This window comes from Choloepus didactylus, chromosome 9, assembly GCF_015220235.1.
Source record: "Choloepus didactylus isolate mChoDid1 chromosome 9, mChoDid1.pri, whole genome shotgun sequence".
Taxonomy (NCBI): Eukaryota; Metazoa; Chordata; class Mammalia; order Pilosa; family Megalonychidae; genus Choloepus; species Choloepus didactylus.
In genome coordinates, this window is record NC_051315.1 from 102,830,935 (window position 1) to 102,850,884 (window position 19,950).

Below are 19,950 nucleotides of genomic sequence, written 5' to 3' on the forward strand. Positions count from 1 at the left end.
GCAATGCTTGTCCCCTGCTGCTGATTGTCCCAAGATGGCTGTTTCTGTGCCCACTGTTGATGAATGTGGCAGTATACCAGAGCCTGCCTGGTATACTGATGGATCAGCACATGGGCAGTGCACCAACTGATTGGCAGTAGTCAATGCAGCTGCAATGGTTAGGAATCCTAAGCCCATGGGGTATCAGAGTCACCCAAAATTAAAGCATTAACATAGTTTATACACAAAATGCCAAAATAACTAACCTGGAACCACCCCCTCCCATTCCCCCCATATCTTACGGTACTGCATGTTATCACTTTGTGGACACTTCTTATGCCTAAGCTAACTACAGATTTAACCCCAGCAGACTCCCTGCAACTGCAGGAGGAAAAAGTGTGGTCTCTAAAACCCCCTCATAGCACCCCTTCCCCAGGAACTCTTCTGTCCACTAATGGAAACTTAGCTTGTATATTGTTAGATCAGCAGGAATTACCCTTACTGTTCCCCAGAAACATCTTTCTTTTTGCTCATAGCACCTTGGGGGCCTCAGCTGTAACTCATGCCCACAATTGAACCCAATGGTGGGTTTGCATGGACTTGTCACCTTCAGGTGCTAGTGGCCTTTCTTGGACTGTAACCCCTGCAAACTGGACTGTGTGGAAGCCCTGCTGGCCTTGTGGAATTCAATGCATTGGAAAATAAAACCCCAAATCACAGATTTTACCAATCGTCAGTAGCATCTCTTTGTGGGGTAGTTATTTCTGTTTGTTTGTGGGGGGTGGGGGGTGGGGTTTCCTGGTGTTCTGTTGTCTCTTGTCCTGCAATGTCTGTTCTATGGTCAACATTGTCAGCTGTGAGGACCCAGGGCCCGGGGTCCTGCCCCCTCCTTCATTATGAGATACATGCAGCTGCCTACATGACCAGACAACAGGCCCCTCCCTCCACAGGGTGGGAAGCATGAAAACTTCCCTCCTCTAATCACTGTTAGTAACCAAATCTCATGAGACCTTGTTGTAACCAAATCTCATGAGAAACTTCATTGTCACAAACCTTTATAAGCCCCCTGCTTGGCACTCCTCTCTTTTTCTCTCCATGCAGAATGCTGGCTTCACTGTTCCCAACTGGTTGCAATCAGGAAGATTCATCTCCTGTGTGTAAGTCCCTAATTAAATTCATGGGTAACTCTGTACCAGGCATGTTCTTTGGTCTTGGGGCTCATCTGGGTTTTAACAGTAAGTAATGTGCTTACAGAAGACTCCTTTTCAAATGTCTACAAACTTACTGTTCCTCCCAGACAACAGCTGCTGAATATAAGTCCCCACCACTACCACCGTGATGCTCTGCAATGTGGATACCAAGCAGTCCTTGTTTTCCAGCTTTGTCCCAAAGCTCCCTACTCACTTCACCAGCTTTCTCCCATCTGAAAATAAAAAGCATTTAAAAATAAGAGAAACTTTTTTCATATTACTTAAATGAACACAACTTTAAATTTACAAGTGATTTTGGGCAGGAATGCTCCCTGAATTCAAAGCAACCATTGACATAGGCCAAATCCTTCTATCTGCATCTGACTTTATCATTTCTTCTCTTTCTCTTTCTTATGTTCTCACATTTGCCCCCCTTTCACCCTCCCTTGATTGTTTATTGAACCTGCAAATTACACCCATTTGTATTCATGGGTATAGTTTCCCTCAGCTGGTGATTTTAGTACTAGCTTAGTTGTGCAATATAGTCATGGAAATTTGCCCACCCTGGCTTGTAAAGCACATTCTGTATATTTACTTTAAAGTGCTAAACTTCTGGGCACACATATAAAAGCCAACAAGAGAAGGCAACCTTATTATGGTTTAAGTAGGAACAAAAGAAGAGCAAAAAGTGACCTGTAATGTAGTTTCTGTCAAATGAACTTCTAAACAGATTAGGTATTTAGGTAAGATTATGCAGTCTCAACTTTTCTACTTTAAAAATGAGAATGGCATGATGAGGAAACAGGACTAGTCAGAGATAGTGAAAAATTAGAATTTTTTTTTAAGTTAGATTATAGTGAGGACAATATGGGACTGTTTGAAGATACAGACTTATGGTAGCAACATTCCTCAAGAATTTTGTTTTGATGTAGTTATTGTCTAGAATAGCTTTGGAAATATTGTCCTCAAAGTCATCAACTTCTACTGTTTTTACTTCTAGGCTTCACTAACAATTCCTCTAGAACATAAAAGCAGTGAGGAAATAAACAAAAAAGATCCTCCTAGAGTGAAGTATCACATTTCTTTTATCTTTAAGAAGCAAGTTATTTTCATGAAAAACTAGACATGGCTTGAGAGTTCAGCTAATTTGGGTCATTCTTACCAAGGAAGTCATTAATACAAACTAAATGCAAGCTGTTTTAAAATAATTTAGTAGTACTATTCTAATTGTACTAAAGTATTGGTATTGAGTAAATTTTAGAAGCATAGCAAAATCCTATTTTAATAGAAATAATAGTATTCCTGTCAATAAAGGTGATCAGTAATTAATTCATTAATCAATATCTCATCCAGTAGTAAAAATACTTTGAGGTAGCCAATTGTCTAATAAGATTTGAATTATGCTGGCCTTTGAGCATTTAATTTTAATTCATTCAAGGTTAAAAAAAAAGGATATGAAATTGACTAATATTTTGTTGTCACCTAAGCATAGTTTTCAAAAATACTAATCTTTGATTAAGCTGCAAGTTTCCATTTTTTTTTCCTCTTTTGGACTGTAGATTCTGGAATCCATGAAAAGAACTCTGACCTAACTTAAGAACTCTTGGATTTTACAGTATTATGATGAAGAGCAGTAAAAATGTTAATAAAGCATTGCACACACAATTTTTTTTCTGGACAACTACATATAACATTCGAGAAATGGCCCTTATCATACTCCCAGTGTACATTACATTAAAGGAAAATGTGCACTTACTCTGTGTGATAAGGAACCACTTCTTCTTGAAAAAACTTCCTTACACTTTGCCGGAAAATGTCATGATCTGAAGAAAAGATTCGTCTAATTCCTATATCTGTTAATTTTTTAGCAGAAGGAGTTTCTAGACGTTCTTCCCCTCCAGAATGAGAAAATCTTTAAAAAAAAATACATTAAAAAAGTGAACTGCTGCTTTTCATATCCAAATTAATGCCACTGAACAACATAGAAGACTAATTCTATTGAGCAATATGGAAAAATCCTGATTTTTCCCCCAAGAGATACTTGAGAGGCAGGTAGAAAGAGTATTGGCTTTGAGATTTGACAAACCTGTGTTCAACTTTGAGTACCACCAGTCTCATAGGCTTTACCTCAACAGTATTGGATTAAGAAGTACAATAGCCTCTTTACTCAATCTACACTTACAAATCCATAAATAGGACAATGCCTAGAACTAACCACATGACTGAGCTGAGGTGAAACAGAGTGTCATCACGTAATATGTGAATCAAATTATGCAAAATTCAAATTGCACAATAGGATAATATCGATAAGTTTTCATTTTACATACAATGTTTAAAATAATGAAAACTCTCCAAAACTAATATTTTGAGAATCACACAATTTAAAATGGCAGATACATCAACTGTAAAGTGTGTTTATGTTATTGCCACGTTACAGAGACACTCTAGGTGTAAATCAAAATGCCCACTGAGACTTCTAAGGATTAATATTGCTTAAAATGAGACTTCAAAGCTGTCTACCACTTTGTACATTGTCAAGTTCACATCTAAAAACTTTTTATCCTATATTCAAATATTGGTAAAGGATGTTTTTCTGTTTGCATTTGTGGGATACTGATTACGTGCTTCAACCTGGCGGGCCTGGGCCGGGGGACCGGATCCACCCCTGGGGAGGGTAGTGGGTACGGGTGACAGCGCCCTCCACAGCCCCCCGGGCCTGAGAAGGTGAGGCTGGAGGCAGGCCCCAATTCCTCACCCAAAACCAACCGTTGGAGGAAGCTTGCCGGGTAAGACCGCCTCCCTTGTCTAACCACTCAACCCCTCCGTTACAATGCAACGTCCCCTACTGCCAGTGCGCATGCACCAATCATTGTGCAACACCCAACAACCAAAGACAACCTCCGCGCCCTCTCAGAACCAATCCAAGCCTTTAACCTCTACAGCTACCCCGCCCTCTAGACCGCCCGTTATAAGCTTGTACTCTCCCCTAATAAGCTCTCTTGGTTTCTTCACCCTAAAAGAACCGTGTCCTGCCTGTTCCTTTCTCGCCGCCCTCCATACTTTGCACGCCTCCCGCGGGGGACCTGGCCAAGTCCCCCGCCTCGCCCTCGCCTCCGGGAAAGAGCCCCCGCCGCCGGTACTCTCGGAGCAATCCTGAGAGCCTAGGATTTAGCAACCGGCCGCCACCCTCCCCCAGACGAGTCAACTGCGACCGCAACTGGCGCCCAACGTGGGGCACCTGGAATTAAAAGTCCTCTCTATGCAGCGGTCCAGTAAAACCACCCGCTCGCCCGGACGCCTCTCCAGCTCCCCTTCTCCTCGCCTGCAAAGTAAGGGCCGCCTCTCCCTCGCCGCCCGGCGGAGCCGCCCCTCCCTCGCCGCTCCACGTCTGGAGCCGCCCCTCCCACGCCGCTCCGCGCCCGGGCCGCTCTTCCTTTCCCGCGTTAACCTAACTCTTGCCCCCGACTACCTTTCGTCTTCTCTTCCTATATCCCCCACATTCCTCCTAACACTCTTCCTCCAGTAGCTTTCCCTCTTCCCCTCCATTACTTTGCTGTGGTCCTCTGTGTCTTTGTTTCTTTGTTTAGCGCGGTGTGCCTCTTTGCAACCGCCCCCCCCCCCAAACTGCTCTCGCTACTAGAAAGTCCTGCCTTCTATTCTCACCGTCTCCTTCGGCCTCGCGGCCACGGTTTACCTCATTTTCTTTACTCAATAATCAACCCCCCTTTTTTTTCTTTTCTCACTCCGCTATGGGTAATCGTCTATCTGCACGCCAAGCACCCCAAGTTCGCGCTCTGGCGGGTCTCCTAGACACACATCGCTGTAAAGTGTCTGTCCGGCAGCTGCCCTTTAACCCATGGCTCACCACTTGCCATCTTTGGGACCCTGTTACTTATGATCGCCTTATTGATCGGGTCACCAACGCCATAGAACATGAGAGCAAGCGCTTCCCTCCCGGCTTGCTCCCCACCTTAATAACCGTCCGCTCCTGCCTTCAAGGCTCCCTTCCCCCTGATCGAGGCCCCATTAAATCCAAGGAGGCCCTATCAACCCAGCCAACAGATTCAGACAGCGATACTAATGTAGACCACGATTCGGACACAGAATCCTTAGTCGAGCAAATTAACAACGCGCTCGAAGTCGCCCCCCAAAAACAAAGCAATACCAAGCCTCGCCAAGATGGCGAACTTCCTCCTTCTTCTTCCATCGAGGGGAGGAAGTGCTCCCGCGATGACGTCAGCCCTAAACTGGGCCGGAAACCGCATGCGCTTTACCCCGCCCTTTCACAGGGCGGAGTTAGTCCGCCATCTTATGCCTTAGCCACTCCCACCGCGCCGCCGTCTTGCGACGCTTGGGGCCTCCCACTTCCGCCTCCCCCTCCGGCGAGCTCCCCCTCGGAGCCGCTACCGGCAGCTGCCGCCGCTCCTCCCACCCTGCCGACTAACAACCCCTGGCTGCCTTCTACACCTCAAGGCAACCCTTGGGGCAACGCTGCCCCTGCCCCCACCCCTGTGCCAGGCCCTCTGCAAGCGCGTCCTCCTTTCTCTCGTGCTTTTCGCTGCTTTCCTCTTAACCTTACCCCCACACCACAGAAACCGTACGACTGGTATCCCATTGACTCAGATACTATCAAGCAGCTTCTCAGGGCCGTCAAGGAGGACGGGTTAGGTAGCCCATACGCTTCCCAAATACTGCAGGATCTCGCCATGGACTTTTGCCTCCCCCAAGACTGGGCCTCGCTTGCCCGTTCCATTCTTAACCCCGGCCAGTTTGTTGATTGGCGTGCTCACTTCCAGGCGGAAGCAGCTAAGCAAAGCGAGCAAGACGCAGCCACTGGAGTCTATCATCACCCCGAAGCCTACTTAGGCACGGGAGCGTTTATAAATGCATCTGCTTATATTAATGTACCTGCCACCTTTTGGCCTATCCTTCGGGGAATCGCCTTGCGAGCTTTTGCCAACTGCTCCGCCTGTCGGCCTAATAAATTCACCAAGCTCTTCCAGGAGCCGAGCGAGCCTTTCGCCACCTTTGTCTCCAGAGTCGAAGAAACCTGCGCTCGAAAGAATTGTCCAGCTTGTAAGGAAACAAACGGATACTATTTTTTCCTCGTTCGTGCAAGTCCAGTACCAGCGACTCGCCACCTCTGACGCTCCCTACTCCGAGATGACAACCAACCCTCCGCGACCTCACCGCCACCGGTCAACCCGCCGACCGCGAGGCCCTTCTCGATCACCTGAACATCGCACCAACCTCGAGCTCCAGCTTCTCTGAACCTCCAACTTTAAACCCCCCACCCTCGTCCATCCCGCAAGCAGCAAGGCCCCTGTCGAGCGCCCGGGCGCCACACCAACGCCGAGCTCCAGCCTCGCTGAGCCACCGTCAACCCCTTTTCCCCTCCCCGGCCTCCCCCTTCCCTCATCCCTTAGCGGACCTCTCCGGTAAGCTTCTTCCTTTAATTAGAAAAGAAGGGGGAATTGCGGGATACTGATTAAGTGCTTCAACCTGGCGGGCCTGGGCCGGGGGACCGGATCCACCCCTGGGGAGGGTAGTGGGTACGGGTGACAGCGCCCTCCACAGCCCCCCGGGCCTGAGAAGGTGAGGCCGGAGGCAGGCCCCAATTCCTCACCCAAAACCAACCGTTGGAGGAAGCTTGCCGGGTAAGACCGCCTCCCTCGTCTAACCACTCAACCCCTCCGTTACAATGCAACGTCCCCTACTGCCAGTGCGCATGCACCAATCATTGTGCAACACCCAACAACCAAAGACAACCTCCGCGCCCTCTCAGAACCAATCCAAGCCTTTAACCTCTACAGCTACCCCGCCCTCTAGACCGCCCGTTATAAGCTTGTACTCTCCCCTAATAAGCTCTCTTGGTTTCTTCACCCTAAAAGAACCGTGTCCCGCCTGTTCCTTTCTCGCCGCCCTCCATACTTTGCACGCCTCCCGCCGGGGACCTGGCCAAGTCCCCCGCCTCGCCCTCGCCTCCGGGAAAGAGCCCCCGCCGCCGGTACCCTCGGAGCAATCCTGAGAGCCTAGGATTTAGCAACCGGCCGCCACCCTCCCCCAGACGAGTCAACTGCGACCGCAGCATTGAATTCTCTTTTAAGTTTCTCTCTTCCTAGTTGGACCCTACTTCTTTTCTTTCTTTCTTTTTTCTTATTTTTGGTCTTTATCCAGAAAAGACACATTCACGTAACTGTACTCATAGTAGACTTCAAGGTGTTTTTTTTTTTAAATGCAATTTTATTGAGATATACTCAGACACCATATAATCCATCCAAAGTATACAGTCACTGGCACACAGTATCATCATATAGTTGTGCATTCATTGCCACAGTCAATTTTTGATCACTTTCATTACTCCAAAGTAAAGAAAAAATATAAAAAATTAAAGAAATAAAAAAGAACATCCAAACCATCCCACACCCTTATCCCCCTTTTATTTATATATATTTTGCCATTATTTTATTACTCATCTGCGGGATACTGATTACGTGCTTCGACTTGGCGGGCCTGGGCTGGGGGACCTGATCAGCCCCTGGGGAGGGTGGTGGGCACGGGCGACAGCGCCCTCCACTGCCCCCCAGGCCTGAGAAAGTGAGGCCGGAGGCAGGCCCCATTTCCTCACCCAAAATACCACCGTTAGGGGAGGCTTGCTGGAGGGAACCGCCTTTTCCCCACCCCCTTATCTTGCCCGGACACTCCCCGTTGCCAGTGCAACTCCCATCACCACCAGTGCGCATACATTGTTGCCAGACACCGTTACCGGAGCAACTCTCGCCCCTTTTCAAACAACCTCCGTGCCCTCTTAGAACCAATCCTAACCTCCGCACCCTCTCAGAACCAATCCTAGCCTTTATCCCCTCAGCATTGGCTTGTAACAACCCCCACCCTCTATGCCAGCCTATATAACCTGTGCTCACCCCTAATAAACGCTCTTGGCTTTACCCCCCTGAATAAACCCCCCTTTTGTTCTACCCCTACTGGAGGAAGAGTGTCTTGTCTTTCCCTTCTCGCCGCCCTCCACACCTTGCACGCCTCCGCCGGGGACCGGGCCCAGTCTCCCGCCTCGCCCTCGCCTCCGGGAAAGAGCCCCCGCCGCCGGTACCCTCCGAGCAACGCCGAGAGCCGAGGGTTCAGCAACCGGCCGCCCCCCCCCCAAGACAAATCAACTGCGACCGCACTCATCTGCCCATACACTGGTTAAAGGGAGCATCAGTCATCAGGTTTTCACTGTCGCATGCTCACACAAGAAAAGTTATATCGTTATACAATCATCATCAAGAATAAAATCTACTGGGTTATTCAAGGTGTTTTTATTCATAGCTTTTAACTAAATACCACAACATGCTTCTAAGACTTTCCTAATTATCATTTTAAAGATTAAGTGAATCAAGTAATACTACTATTACTTAATCATTCTTGGTTTTTGGGCATTTAGGTTGTTTCAATCTTTTTTTTTTTTCAAAAATGGATTATTTTTCTTTCTAGTTTGAATTATGTATCTTTAACTTGTATTTTGTGTCATTTTGCTTTAAGTTTATCTTTTATCTGTTTTTTTTTTCTGTTTTAAAAATTCTATTGTGTTAAAAAACAAAGAACATAAAATTGGCCATTTTAACCATTTTTAAATGTACAACTCAGTGGCTTTACTTACATTCACAATGTTTTGTAACCATCACTGCTATCCATTACCAAAACTCTTTCATCACCCTAAACAGAAACTGTACATTAAGGGTCTTTTTAATTACATTACCTTCTGCAATTAATTTTGTCATATTTTTTATTGTCGAATATAACATATATACATAGAAGTGATAACTTTCCAAGTGCAATTTAACAAGTAGTTAGAGAGCAAATTTCAAAAAATATTATAGGTTACAATTCCACAGTTTCAGTTATTTCCTTATTATGAAATATAAATATATAAAAAGGTAATATCTTTCCAAATATGATTTAACAAGTAGATATGTAGGGAATTTCCAAAGTGGAGTTATAATACCATAGCTTCAGTTTTTCCTTATTGTGAAATATAACATATATACAAAAAGGTATAGCTTTCAAATTACAATTTAACAAGTAGCTATAGAACAAATTTCAAAGCATGCTATGGGTTACAGTTCTACCATTTCAATTCTTTCCTCCTAGGTATTTTAGTACCATAGCAACTAAGAAAAAGGAAATTATATAAAGATTCAGTATTCACAATCCTTTGTTAAATTCCATCTTGTCTGTTGCCACCCCTTCCTCTAGTTTAATCACTTTCGTGATCTGATTCAGGGATGTCTAGGCAATAACCACCCTAACCTGTTCATGTTGAAAAGGGGTGTCAATTTTATGAGCAAACAGGACACATCTAGTTGATGTTCTTGAAGAGGCTATTGTCTCTAGGTTTGGGGACTTAACTAGCATAGGAGCACTCTAAAGGATTTAAATCTCTGAAGAATAAACTTTGTGAGTGAAACTTTTATATAGTCCCAGATAGGGATCTGGGTTTTCTTTAAGGTTTTTGGGACTACTGTAGACTTGGGTTTATCACATTGTGGTCATTTGGCATATCTAGGTGAAGCTTGCATAGAAGTAACCTTCAGGACAGCCTCTTGACTCTATATGAACTCTCTTAGCCACTAAAACTTTTTTTTTTTTTCCCTTTCTTTTCCCCTTTTTGATGCCAGGGTCAGGCTCATTCCCAGAATCCATGCCCCACAACACCAGGAAGGCTCATTCATCTTGGGGGTCCTGTCCCACATCGGGGGGAGGGTGATGAATTTATTTGCAGAGTTAGGCTTAAAGAGAGAAAGTCCACATTTGAACAACAAAAGAGGTTCTCTGGAGGTGACTCCTAGGCATAATTATAGGTGGGTTTAACTTCCCCTTTACAACCATAAGTTTCACCCGAGCAAGACTCAATATCAAGGTTTTGACTTATAAACAGGGGGTTCCTAAGTTTACATAGCATATGTTATGCCCACGATAATCCATCCATATCTCACATTACTGTCACTTAGTTGTACAATCCTTATCACTCGCCATTTTAAACAATTCTCATGACCAAAGCATCTCGTAGCTCCTGTCAGCCCTCAATTATTTGTCCCTAGTATTTGTGTAATACTAGTATGGTGTTCCTATTAATTATAGTCCCTAGTGTGCAATATGTAGGTTTTTCTGGTACACCCTTCTGTTGTCAACTCTCTGCACTAGTGTCACAGCTTAGACGTATATCATGCAAGCACCTATCTATATTTGTGGTACTGATCTGTGGGAACATGCCTTTAAACAACCCCTTTCAATTCTATTCACCTTCAATACAGCTTTGATACTTATAATCCCATTAATAAACCATCATCACCCCATCCATTACCATACCTTTGAATTCACCATCGTTAACATATCTGAATATATTAGATTATCATTCCCCCTCCCCAGTTACTGTCTATCACTAGGTCCCCAATATTCTACATTATAAGACATTGATTTCACATTGTTCTGATAGTTCATAGAAGCGGTAACACGCTATCTCTCCTTTTGTGTCTGACTTATTTCACTCAGAATTATATCTTCAAGTTTCATCCATGTTGCCATATGTTTCAGGATGTTGTTGCTTCTTACATAGTATTTCATCATATGCATATATCACATTTTGTTTATCCACTTGTCTGTTGATGGACCCTTGGATTGTTTCCACCTGTTGGCAATTATGAAGAATGCTGCTATGAACATCAGTGTACACATGTCTGTTTGTGTCACCGCTTTCAAATCTTCTGGGTATATACCGAGAAATGGAATTGCTGGATCATAAGGTCATTCAATATCTCATTTTCTGAGAAACCATCAAACTGTCTTCCAGAGTGGTTGTACCTTTGTAAAGTGCCACCAGCAATGAATAAGATTTCCAATTTCTATGCATCTTTTCCAGCATTTGTAGTTTCCTGTTCATTTAATGGCAGTCACTTTTATTGGTGTCAGATGATATCTCATTGTGATCCTGATTTGTATCTCCCTAATAGCTAGTGAAGATGAACATTTTTTTCATGTGTTTTTTTTAACTATTTGCATTTCCTCTTTGTAGAAATGTCTTTTCATATCTTTTGCCCATTTTATAATTGGGCTATCTGTACTATTATTGTTGAGTTGTAGGATTTCTTTATATATGCAAGATAGTCTTTTACCAGATACATGGTTTACAAATATTTTCTCCCATTGCCTTGGCTGCCTCTTCACCTTGTTGACAAATTCATCTGAGATTCAGAAGCTTTTGATTTTGAGGAGTTCCCATTTATCTATTTTTTCTTTTGTTGCTTGTGCTTCGGGTGTAAGATCTCAGAAGTGACCTCGTAATACAAGTTCTTGAAGATGTTCCCCCTACATTATCTTCTAGGAGTTTTATGGTACTGTCCCTTATATTGAGGTCATTGGTCCTCTTTAAGTTAATTTTTGTATGTTTTTTGTATAGGGTGTGAGGTATATTGTATAGGGTGTGAGGTAGGGGTCCTCTTCCAGTCTTTTTGCTACACCTATCCAGTTCTCCCAGCCCCATTTGTTGAAGGGATTTTTCTGTCCCAGTTCAGTGGATTTGGGGGCCTTATAAAAAATCAGTCAACCGTATATCTGGGGGGTCTATTTCCAAGTTCTCAATTCAATTCCATTGATCAATATATCTATCTTTGTGCCAACAGCATGCTGTTTGGACCACTGTAGCTTTATAGTAGGCTTCAAAGTCTGGAAATGTAAGTCTTCCACTTTGGTCTTCATTTTAAGGATGTTTTTGGCAATTTGAGACCCTTTCTCTTCCAAATAAATTTGATAACTATCTTTTGCAAGTCTGCAAAGTAGCTTGTTGGAAATTTGTTTGGGATTGCATTGAATCTGTAGATTAGTTTGGGTAGAACTGACATCTTAACAATGTTTAGTCTTCCTATCCATGAGCATGGAATATTTTCCCAACTATTTAGGTCCTTTTTAAAATTTCTTTTGTAAAATTTTGTAGTTTTCTTTGTAGAGGTTTTTTATATCCTTGGTTAAGTTTATTCCTGGGTACTTCATTTTTTTTTCTACTTTTTTTAGTTGCTATTGTGAATGGAATTTTTTTTTCTTTGATTGCCTCTTCAGTTAGGTCATTACTGGTGTATAGGAACATTACCAACTTATGTGCATTAACTTTATATCCTGCCACTCTGCTGAATTTGTTTATTAGCTCAAGTAGCTTTGTGGTCAAATTCTCAGGATTTTTCAAAGATCATATCATTTGCAAATAATGATAGTTTTACTTCTTCCTTCCTAATTTCTATACCTTTAATATCTTTGTCTTGGGAAATTGCTCAGGCTAGAACTTCTAGCACAATGTTGAATAACAGAGGTGACAATGGGCATCCTTGTCTCACTCCCGATTTAAGGGGGAAGACTTTCAGCCTCTCACCATTGGGTATTATGCTGGCTGCGGATTTTTCATACATGCCCTTTATAATACTGAGGAAGGTTCCTCAATTCCTACTTTTTGAAGTGTTTTTATCAAAAAGGGATGTCGAATTTTGTCAAATGCTTTTTCAGCATCTATCTAGATGAACAGCTGATTTTTCCCTTTTGATTTCTTCATGTGTTGAATTATATTAATTGATTTTCTTATTTTGAACAACCCTTGCATGCCAAGAATGAACCTCACTTGGTTGTGGTGTATAATTCTTTTAATGTGCCTTTGGATTCTATTTGCAAGTATTTTGTTTAGGATTTTTGCATCTAAATTCATTAGTGAGATTAGCATATAGTTTTCCTTTTCTATAGTGTCTTTATCTGTTTTTTGTATCACAGCGATACTAACTCAGAGTGAGTTAGTGTTCCTTTTTCTTCAATTTTTTGAAAGAGTTTGAGCAGGAATGGTATCAATTCTTTTTGGAAAGTTTGGTAAAATTCCCCTTTGAAGCCATCTGGCCCTGGGATTTTATTTTTAGGTAGATTTTTGATGACTGATTGGATATCTTTGCTTGTGATTGGTTTGTTGAGGTCTTCTATTTCTTCTTCTGTCAGTTTAGGTTGTTCATGTGTTTCCAGGAAATTGTCCATCTCCTGTAAATTGTCTAGCTTGTTGTTCATAGTATCCTCTTAAGACTTCTTTTTATTTCTTTGGGATGTGTAGTAATTATCCCCTTGTCATTTCTGATTTTGTTTATTTGGGTCTTCTCTCTCTTAGACTTTGTCAGTCTAGCTAAGGGTCTGTCAATCTTATTGATCTTCTCAAAGAACAAGCTTTTGGTTTTATTGATATTTCTATTGTTTTTTTTCCTCCAGCTTATTTATTTTTGCTTTAATCTTTATTTCTTTTCATCTGCTTGCTATAGCATTAGTTTGCTGATCATTCTCTAGCCTCTTCCGTTGTTGAGTTAGGTCTTTAGTTTTAGCTCTTTCTTGGTTTTTGATATATGCATTTAGAGATATAAATTTCCCTCTCAGCATTGCCTTCATTGCATCCCACAGGTTTTGATATGTATTGTTCTCATTTTCATTCATTTCTAGATATTTACCAATTTCTCTTGCAATTTCTTCTTTGACCCACTGGTTATTTAGGAGTGTGTTGTTTAACCTTCATATACTTGTGAAAGATCTTGTTCTCTGGTAGTTGTTGGTTTCTAATTGCATTCCACTGTGGTCAGAGAATGTGCTTTGAATAATCTCAATCTTTTTAAATTTATTAAGATTTGTTTTGTGCCCCAACATATGATCTATCCTGGAAAATGTTCCATGGGCACTAGAGAAGAATGCATACCCTGGTACTATGGGATGTAATGACCTATATATATCTGTCAAGTCTAATTCATTTATCATATTCTGTAAGCTCTCAGTTTCCTTACTGGTCCTCTGTCTAGTTGATTTATCTATAGAAGAGAGTGGTGTATTGAAGTCTCCCATTATTACTGTAGATGTGTTTATTGCTCCCTTAAGTTTAGCCAATGTTTGTCTCATGTATTTTGGAGCTCCTTGATTGGGCACATAAACATTTATAATTGTTATTTCTTCTTGGTGAATTATCCCTTTTATTAATATACAGTGTCCTTCTTATCTCTTATGACATCTTTGCATTTAAAGTCTGTTTTGTCTGATATTAGTACAGCTACCCCAGCTTTCTTTTGATTGCAGTTTGAGTAGAATATTTTTTTTCCATCCTTTCACTTTCAGTCTCTTTGTGTTGCAGGGTCTAAAATGAGATTCTTCTAAACAGCATATCAGTGGGTCATATTTTTTAATCCATTCTACCAATCTGTATCTTTAAATTGGAGAGTTTAATCCATTCACATTCAAAGTTATTACTGTGAAGGGAGTTCTTAAACCAGCCATCTTATCCTTTAGTTTTTAGTTGTTATATCTATCTTTTCCCACTCTCTCTTTTTTTCCTCTAAGTTATCCTTGTTAATAACTCTTCAGTTCTGTGCTCTTCTCAAGACTTCTCTCTTTTCCTATGTTTCAGCTGGTAGAGTTTTAGTATTTCTTGCAGGGCAGGTCTCTTGTTAACAAATTCTCTCAGCATTTGTTTATCTGTGAAAATTTTAAATTCTCCCTCAATTTTGAAGAAGAGTTTTGCTGGATAAAGGACTCTTGGTTGGCAATTTTTTTTTCTTTCAGAATCTGAAATATGTGATACCATTGCCTTCTCAACTTCATGGTCTCCACTGAGTAGTCAGTATTTAGTTTTATGTTGTTTCCCTTGTATGTGATGAACTGCTTCTCTCTTGCTGCTTTCAGAAGTTTTTCTTCAGCATTTGACAAACTCATCAGTATATGTCTCAGAGTAGGTTTATTTGGATTTATTCTATTTGGAGTTCATTGGGCATGTTTGATTTGCATATTTATGTCATTTAGAAGGTTTGGGAAGTTTCCTCAACTATGTCTAGAAACACTCTTCCTAGCCCTTTACCCCTCTTTTCTCCTCTTGGGACACCAACGATTCTATATTTGTTCACTTCATGTGGTTCATCATTTCTCTGAGACCCATTTTCAAATTTTTCATTTTTTTTCATTTGTTCTTTTGTCTTCTTGGTGAATTATCCCTTTTATTAATATACAGTGTCCTTCTTATCTCTTATGACATCTTTGCATTTAAAGTCTGTTTTGTCTGATATTAGTACAGCTACCCCAGCTTTCAATTATTTGTCCTCAAGTTAACTTATCCTTTCTTCTACCTCTTCAAATCTGCTATTGTGTATCCCTAGCACATTTTTAATTTGAGCCATAGTATCTTTTATTTCCATAAGGTCTGCTAATTTTTAATTACTGTTTCAAATTCTTCTTTATACTCTTGTAGAGTCTTGATTTCCTTTATGTCTTTAGCCATCTCAATGTAGTTGTTTTGGAGATTTGTTTGTACTTCTTTAAGTAATTGCTCCAAATTTTGTGTCTCTTGCAGCTTTTTAATTTCTTTGTTTGGCTTGTCCATATCTTCTAGATCCTTCAAGTGCTTTGTAATTGTTTGTTGGCTTTGGGGCATTTGCTTGTCTTGATAGGGTTATTTGGGAAATGCAGGATTAGTTGAGCACTTGCATATAATTTGGTTTGCTGGACTGCAGTTTCCCAAGTCTATCAGCAGCTGGCACTCCTGAGGCACAGCTTTCTGGAGTGCAGTTTCCCTTACCTACCAGCAGATGGTGATCTTGAGGTACCACTTGCTGGAGTGCAGTTTCCCTTACGTACCCAGCAGGCATAGGTCTTCCCCCAACTTCTGTGTGGTGGGTGGAGTCCAAATTGGGTGGGGAACCAATCAGTGCACCAGATCTCCTTGTGCACTGGGGAATGCCTGTCCTGGAGCTGCAATGTAGGCTCTGAGCAGGTAGGCAGGAGTGTGATCAAGGACACCCCACAGATGGAACGTGGGCCCTGCCTGCTGGGTTCTCGGCCTGCCTTACACCCATGAGTCTCTGGAGTGTGGGAGTGGCTCCTGATTGCTGGTATGGCACCTCTCCCTTCCCCGCATCTTGCTGTTGCATGCCCAACCCCCAGACTTCCATGGGGGGAGCAAATGCTGCCCAATGGGTTCCCTCATGGGAGCTCCCTGCTATATGGCTGTGGAGGATCACTCCCCAGCAAACTATCAAGGTAGATGAGCAGAGAGCCGCTGTGCTCACTCCATTGACCGCTGGCAGTTTTGCTGCTGCCAGTCTGGGTGGTGGTGGGAGGGTTGGTCCTGATGGGGAACAAACTCACCGCATCCCTCCAGCTGCAACCTCTCCTCCATTTTATTGTGGTGTCCCCTACACATACTGTGGGGGACCCTCTATGGCTGGCCACACCCCAGAACCATGCTCCCTGGTATCTTCTGGCCCTGTGTCAGTTTTGATGTATTATGTCCCCCCAAATGCCAAGTTATTTAATGCAATATTGTGGGGGCAGATGTATTAGTGTTGATTAGGTTGGAATCTTTTGAGTGTTTCCATGGAGCTGTGACTCAATCAACTGTGGGTGAAATGTTTAATTAAATTATTTCCATGGAGATACGGACCCCGCCCTTTCCGGGTTGGTCTTGATTTAATCACTGAATCCTATAAAACAGCTCACAAACAGAAGGACCTTAGGCCCGCTGAGAGTGACATTTTGGAGAACAGCTGAGAGAGACATTTTGGAGATGGCCATTGAAAGCAGACATTTGCTAATGGTTTATAGATGCTAGCATAGACTTTGCTCCAGAGAAGCTAAGAAAGGACAAAATGCCTGTATTAGTTAGGGTTCTCTAGGGAAACAGAATCAATGAGAGGTGTCTCTGACTATCAAATTGTAAAAGCAACTCACGCAACTGTGGGTATGCACAAGTCCAAATTATGTACAGCAGTCAACAAACTGTCAACTCCAAGGAAGATGTCCAATGAACTCCTCAGGAAATGAACCGGCAACTTCGATGAACTCCTCAGGCAATGAACTGGGATCTTCAACGAACGTGTTCGATGAACTCCTCAGGAAACAAACTCGCAACTTCGACAAACTCCTCAGGAAATGCTTCACTGGGCAGCTGAAGAAGAAGTGAAGGTCCTCTATCTGTCTTGCTTATAAGTCTTCAACTGATTAATTGGATTAAATGCAGCCAGTTGCATTCTCTCATTGTGGAAGGCACGGCCTTTGGTGAGTCATCAGTCACAGCTGCAGTCAATTGACTGATGATTTAATAAACCAGCCTGTTTGGTTTATTAACCAGCCTCAAATGTCCTCACAGCAATTGTTAGGTCAGTGTTTGCTTGACTAGACAGCTGGGTACTATCACCTGGCCCAGTCCACACATGAACCTAACCATCACAATGCCCCAAGAGCAACATTTTGAAGAACGCACGGGTGCTGAGAGAGGTGCTGGAACACAACCTGGGATCAGCAGATGCCAGCCACATGCCTTTCCAACTAGCAGAGGTTTTCTACACATCACTGGCCTTCCTTTGGTGAAGGTAGACTTGTGTTGATGCCTTCATTTGGACATTTTCATGTCCTTCAGACTGTAAATTTGTAACCAAATAAATCCCCTTTATAAAAGCCAATCCATTTCTGGTATTTTGTATAACAGCAGCTTAGCAAACTGGAACAGGTCCCTTTCTAGTTCCTTTTACGGAGAAGGAGAAGCCCATTCCACCTCACCTACTCCATCTTCCCAGAAGTCCTAAATTTATCCTTTATATACAACTTTAAACTGAGTCTCATTTTTTTTTAAATTTAATAAATTTTATTTTGAAATAAATTCAACCTTACAGGAAGAGTTGCAAAAACAGTACAAACCCCATACACAGAACTCCATCATACCCCAAACTCCCTCTCCCGATACCCCGATCTACCACCTTTAACATTCTGTCACACGACCATTTCTTTCTTTCCCTCCCTCTCTCCCTATCTATCATCCATCATCTATTGCTCTGTCCTCTGAACATATGAGAGCAAGCTGCACATATCTTTGAACAAACAATATAATTCACATATACCTTTCCCATGGACAAGAACATTTTTTTATGCAATCTCATTAAGCGCAGCTAAGAAGTTCAAGAAATTCAACATTGATAGAAAACTTACATTCTATATTTCCTTTTTTTTTGTGTGTGTGTGTCCCATCTGTGTCCCTTTGAGCCTCCTCTCCTCCATCCTCAGATCCCATCCAGGATCATCCTTGGCATTTAATTGTCATCTATTTAGACTTTTTTTTTTTCAATTGTGGAAACACATATATAGCCTAAATCTTCCCATTCCAACCCCTCCCTAGCATTCCATTAGTGGGATTAATCATATTTAGAATGTTGCAATGCTATCACCTTCCCACCATCCATTTCTAGAAGTTTCCCTTCACCCCAAATAGAAACCCTACTCTCATTTCTTAACTCCCCACTGCCCCTTCCCCCACTTCTCGGAACCCATACTCTACTTTTCATCTCTCTGGTCATATTCTCTGATAATTTCTTTGTGTTTACTGTGGGGCTTAAATTTAACATCTTAAATCTATAACAATCTTGATTTTCTTTGATACCAACTTAACTTCCATATGACACATAAACTATGTTCCTATACTCCATCATTCCCCCACCCTTATGTAGCTCTTGTCAAAAATTACATATTTTACATTGAGTCCAAAACCACTGATTTCTCATTACAGTTTATGTATTTAATATCCTGTAGGAAGTAAATAGTGGAGTTACAAATCAAAAATACAGTAGTATTGGTGTTTATATTTACCATGTGATCTTTACTGGAAATCTTTATTTCTTCATGTAGTTTCAGTCAATTGTTTAGTGTCCCTACCTTTCAGCCTGCTCAACTCCCTTTAGCATTTCTTATAGGACTGATTACTGGTGATGAAGTCCCTCAGCTTTTGATTATCAGGGAATGTTTTTATCTCCCCCTCATTTTTATCCTCCAGGTGTTTGTGAATTCTCAAAGTCTCTGATGGTTATTGACTTCTATTTGTATTCCATTGTGGTTGGAGAATGTGCTTGTAATAAATTCATTTTTTTTTTAATTTATTGAGGCTTGTTTTTATGTCCCAGCATAAGGTCCATTCTGGAGAAAGATCCGTGATCACTAGAGACGAATGTGTGTCCCAGTGACCTTGGATGTAATGTTCTATATATGTCTGTTAAAATTCTCTATATCTCTCTCTCCTTTCTTTGTTTCTCTGTTGGTAGGGCTCCAGTTAGCATCTGAAGCAGGGCAGGTCTTTTATTGGCAAAATCTCTCAGCATTTGTTTGTCTGTGAAAAATTTAAGCTCTCCCTCAAATTTGAAGGAGAGTTTTTCTGGATAAAGTATTCTTGGTTGGAAATTTTTCTCTCTCAGAATTTTAAATATGTCATGCCACTGCCTTCTCGCCTCCATGGTGGCCACTGAGTAGTCACTACTTAGTCTTATGTTGTTTCCTTTGTATGTGGTGAATTGGTTTTCTCTTGCTGCTTTCAGAACTTGCTCCTTCTCTTCAGTATTTAACAGTCTGATCAGAATATGTCTTGGAGTGGGTTTATTTAGATTTATTCTATTTGGAGTTCACTGGGCATTTATGCTTTGTGTATTTATATTGTGTAGAAGGTTTGGGAAGTTTTCCCCAACAATTTCTTTGAATACTCTTTCTAGACCTTTACCCTTCTCTTCCCCTTCTGGGACACCAATGAGTCTTAAATTTGGACGTTTTATTTTATCTATCATATCCCTGAGATCCATTTTGATTTTTTCCCCATTCTTTCTTTTGTTCTTTCATTTTCTGTTCTGTGGTCCTCGAGGAGGCTGAGTTGTTGTTCAACTTCCTCTAATCTTGTATTATGAGTATCCAGAGTCTTTTTAATTTGGCC

General features: G+C 41.9%; 1 protein-coding gene across 1 annotated transcript in view; it reads right to left on the reverse strand.

Moving 5' to 3' along the window:
* Positions 1–19,950, reverse strand: part of ACADL (acyl-CoA dehydrogenase long chain) — a 68,661-nt gene that overhangs the window by 39,796 nt on the left and 8,915 nt on the right. Inside the window, exons 2-3 of the mRNA XM_037849451.1 lie at positions 2,926–3,081; positions 1,265–1,402 (exon numbers count right to left, since the gene is read on the reverse strand). Coding sequence (XP_037705379.1) covers positions 1,265–1,402; positions 2,926–3,081 — 294 coding nt within the window. The remainder of the gene's footprint in view (positions 1–1,264; positions 1,403–2,925; positions 3,082–19,950) is intronic.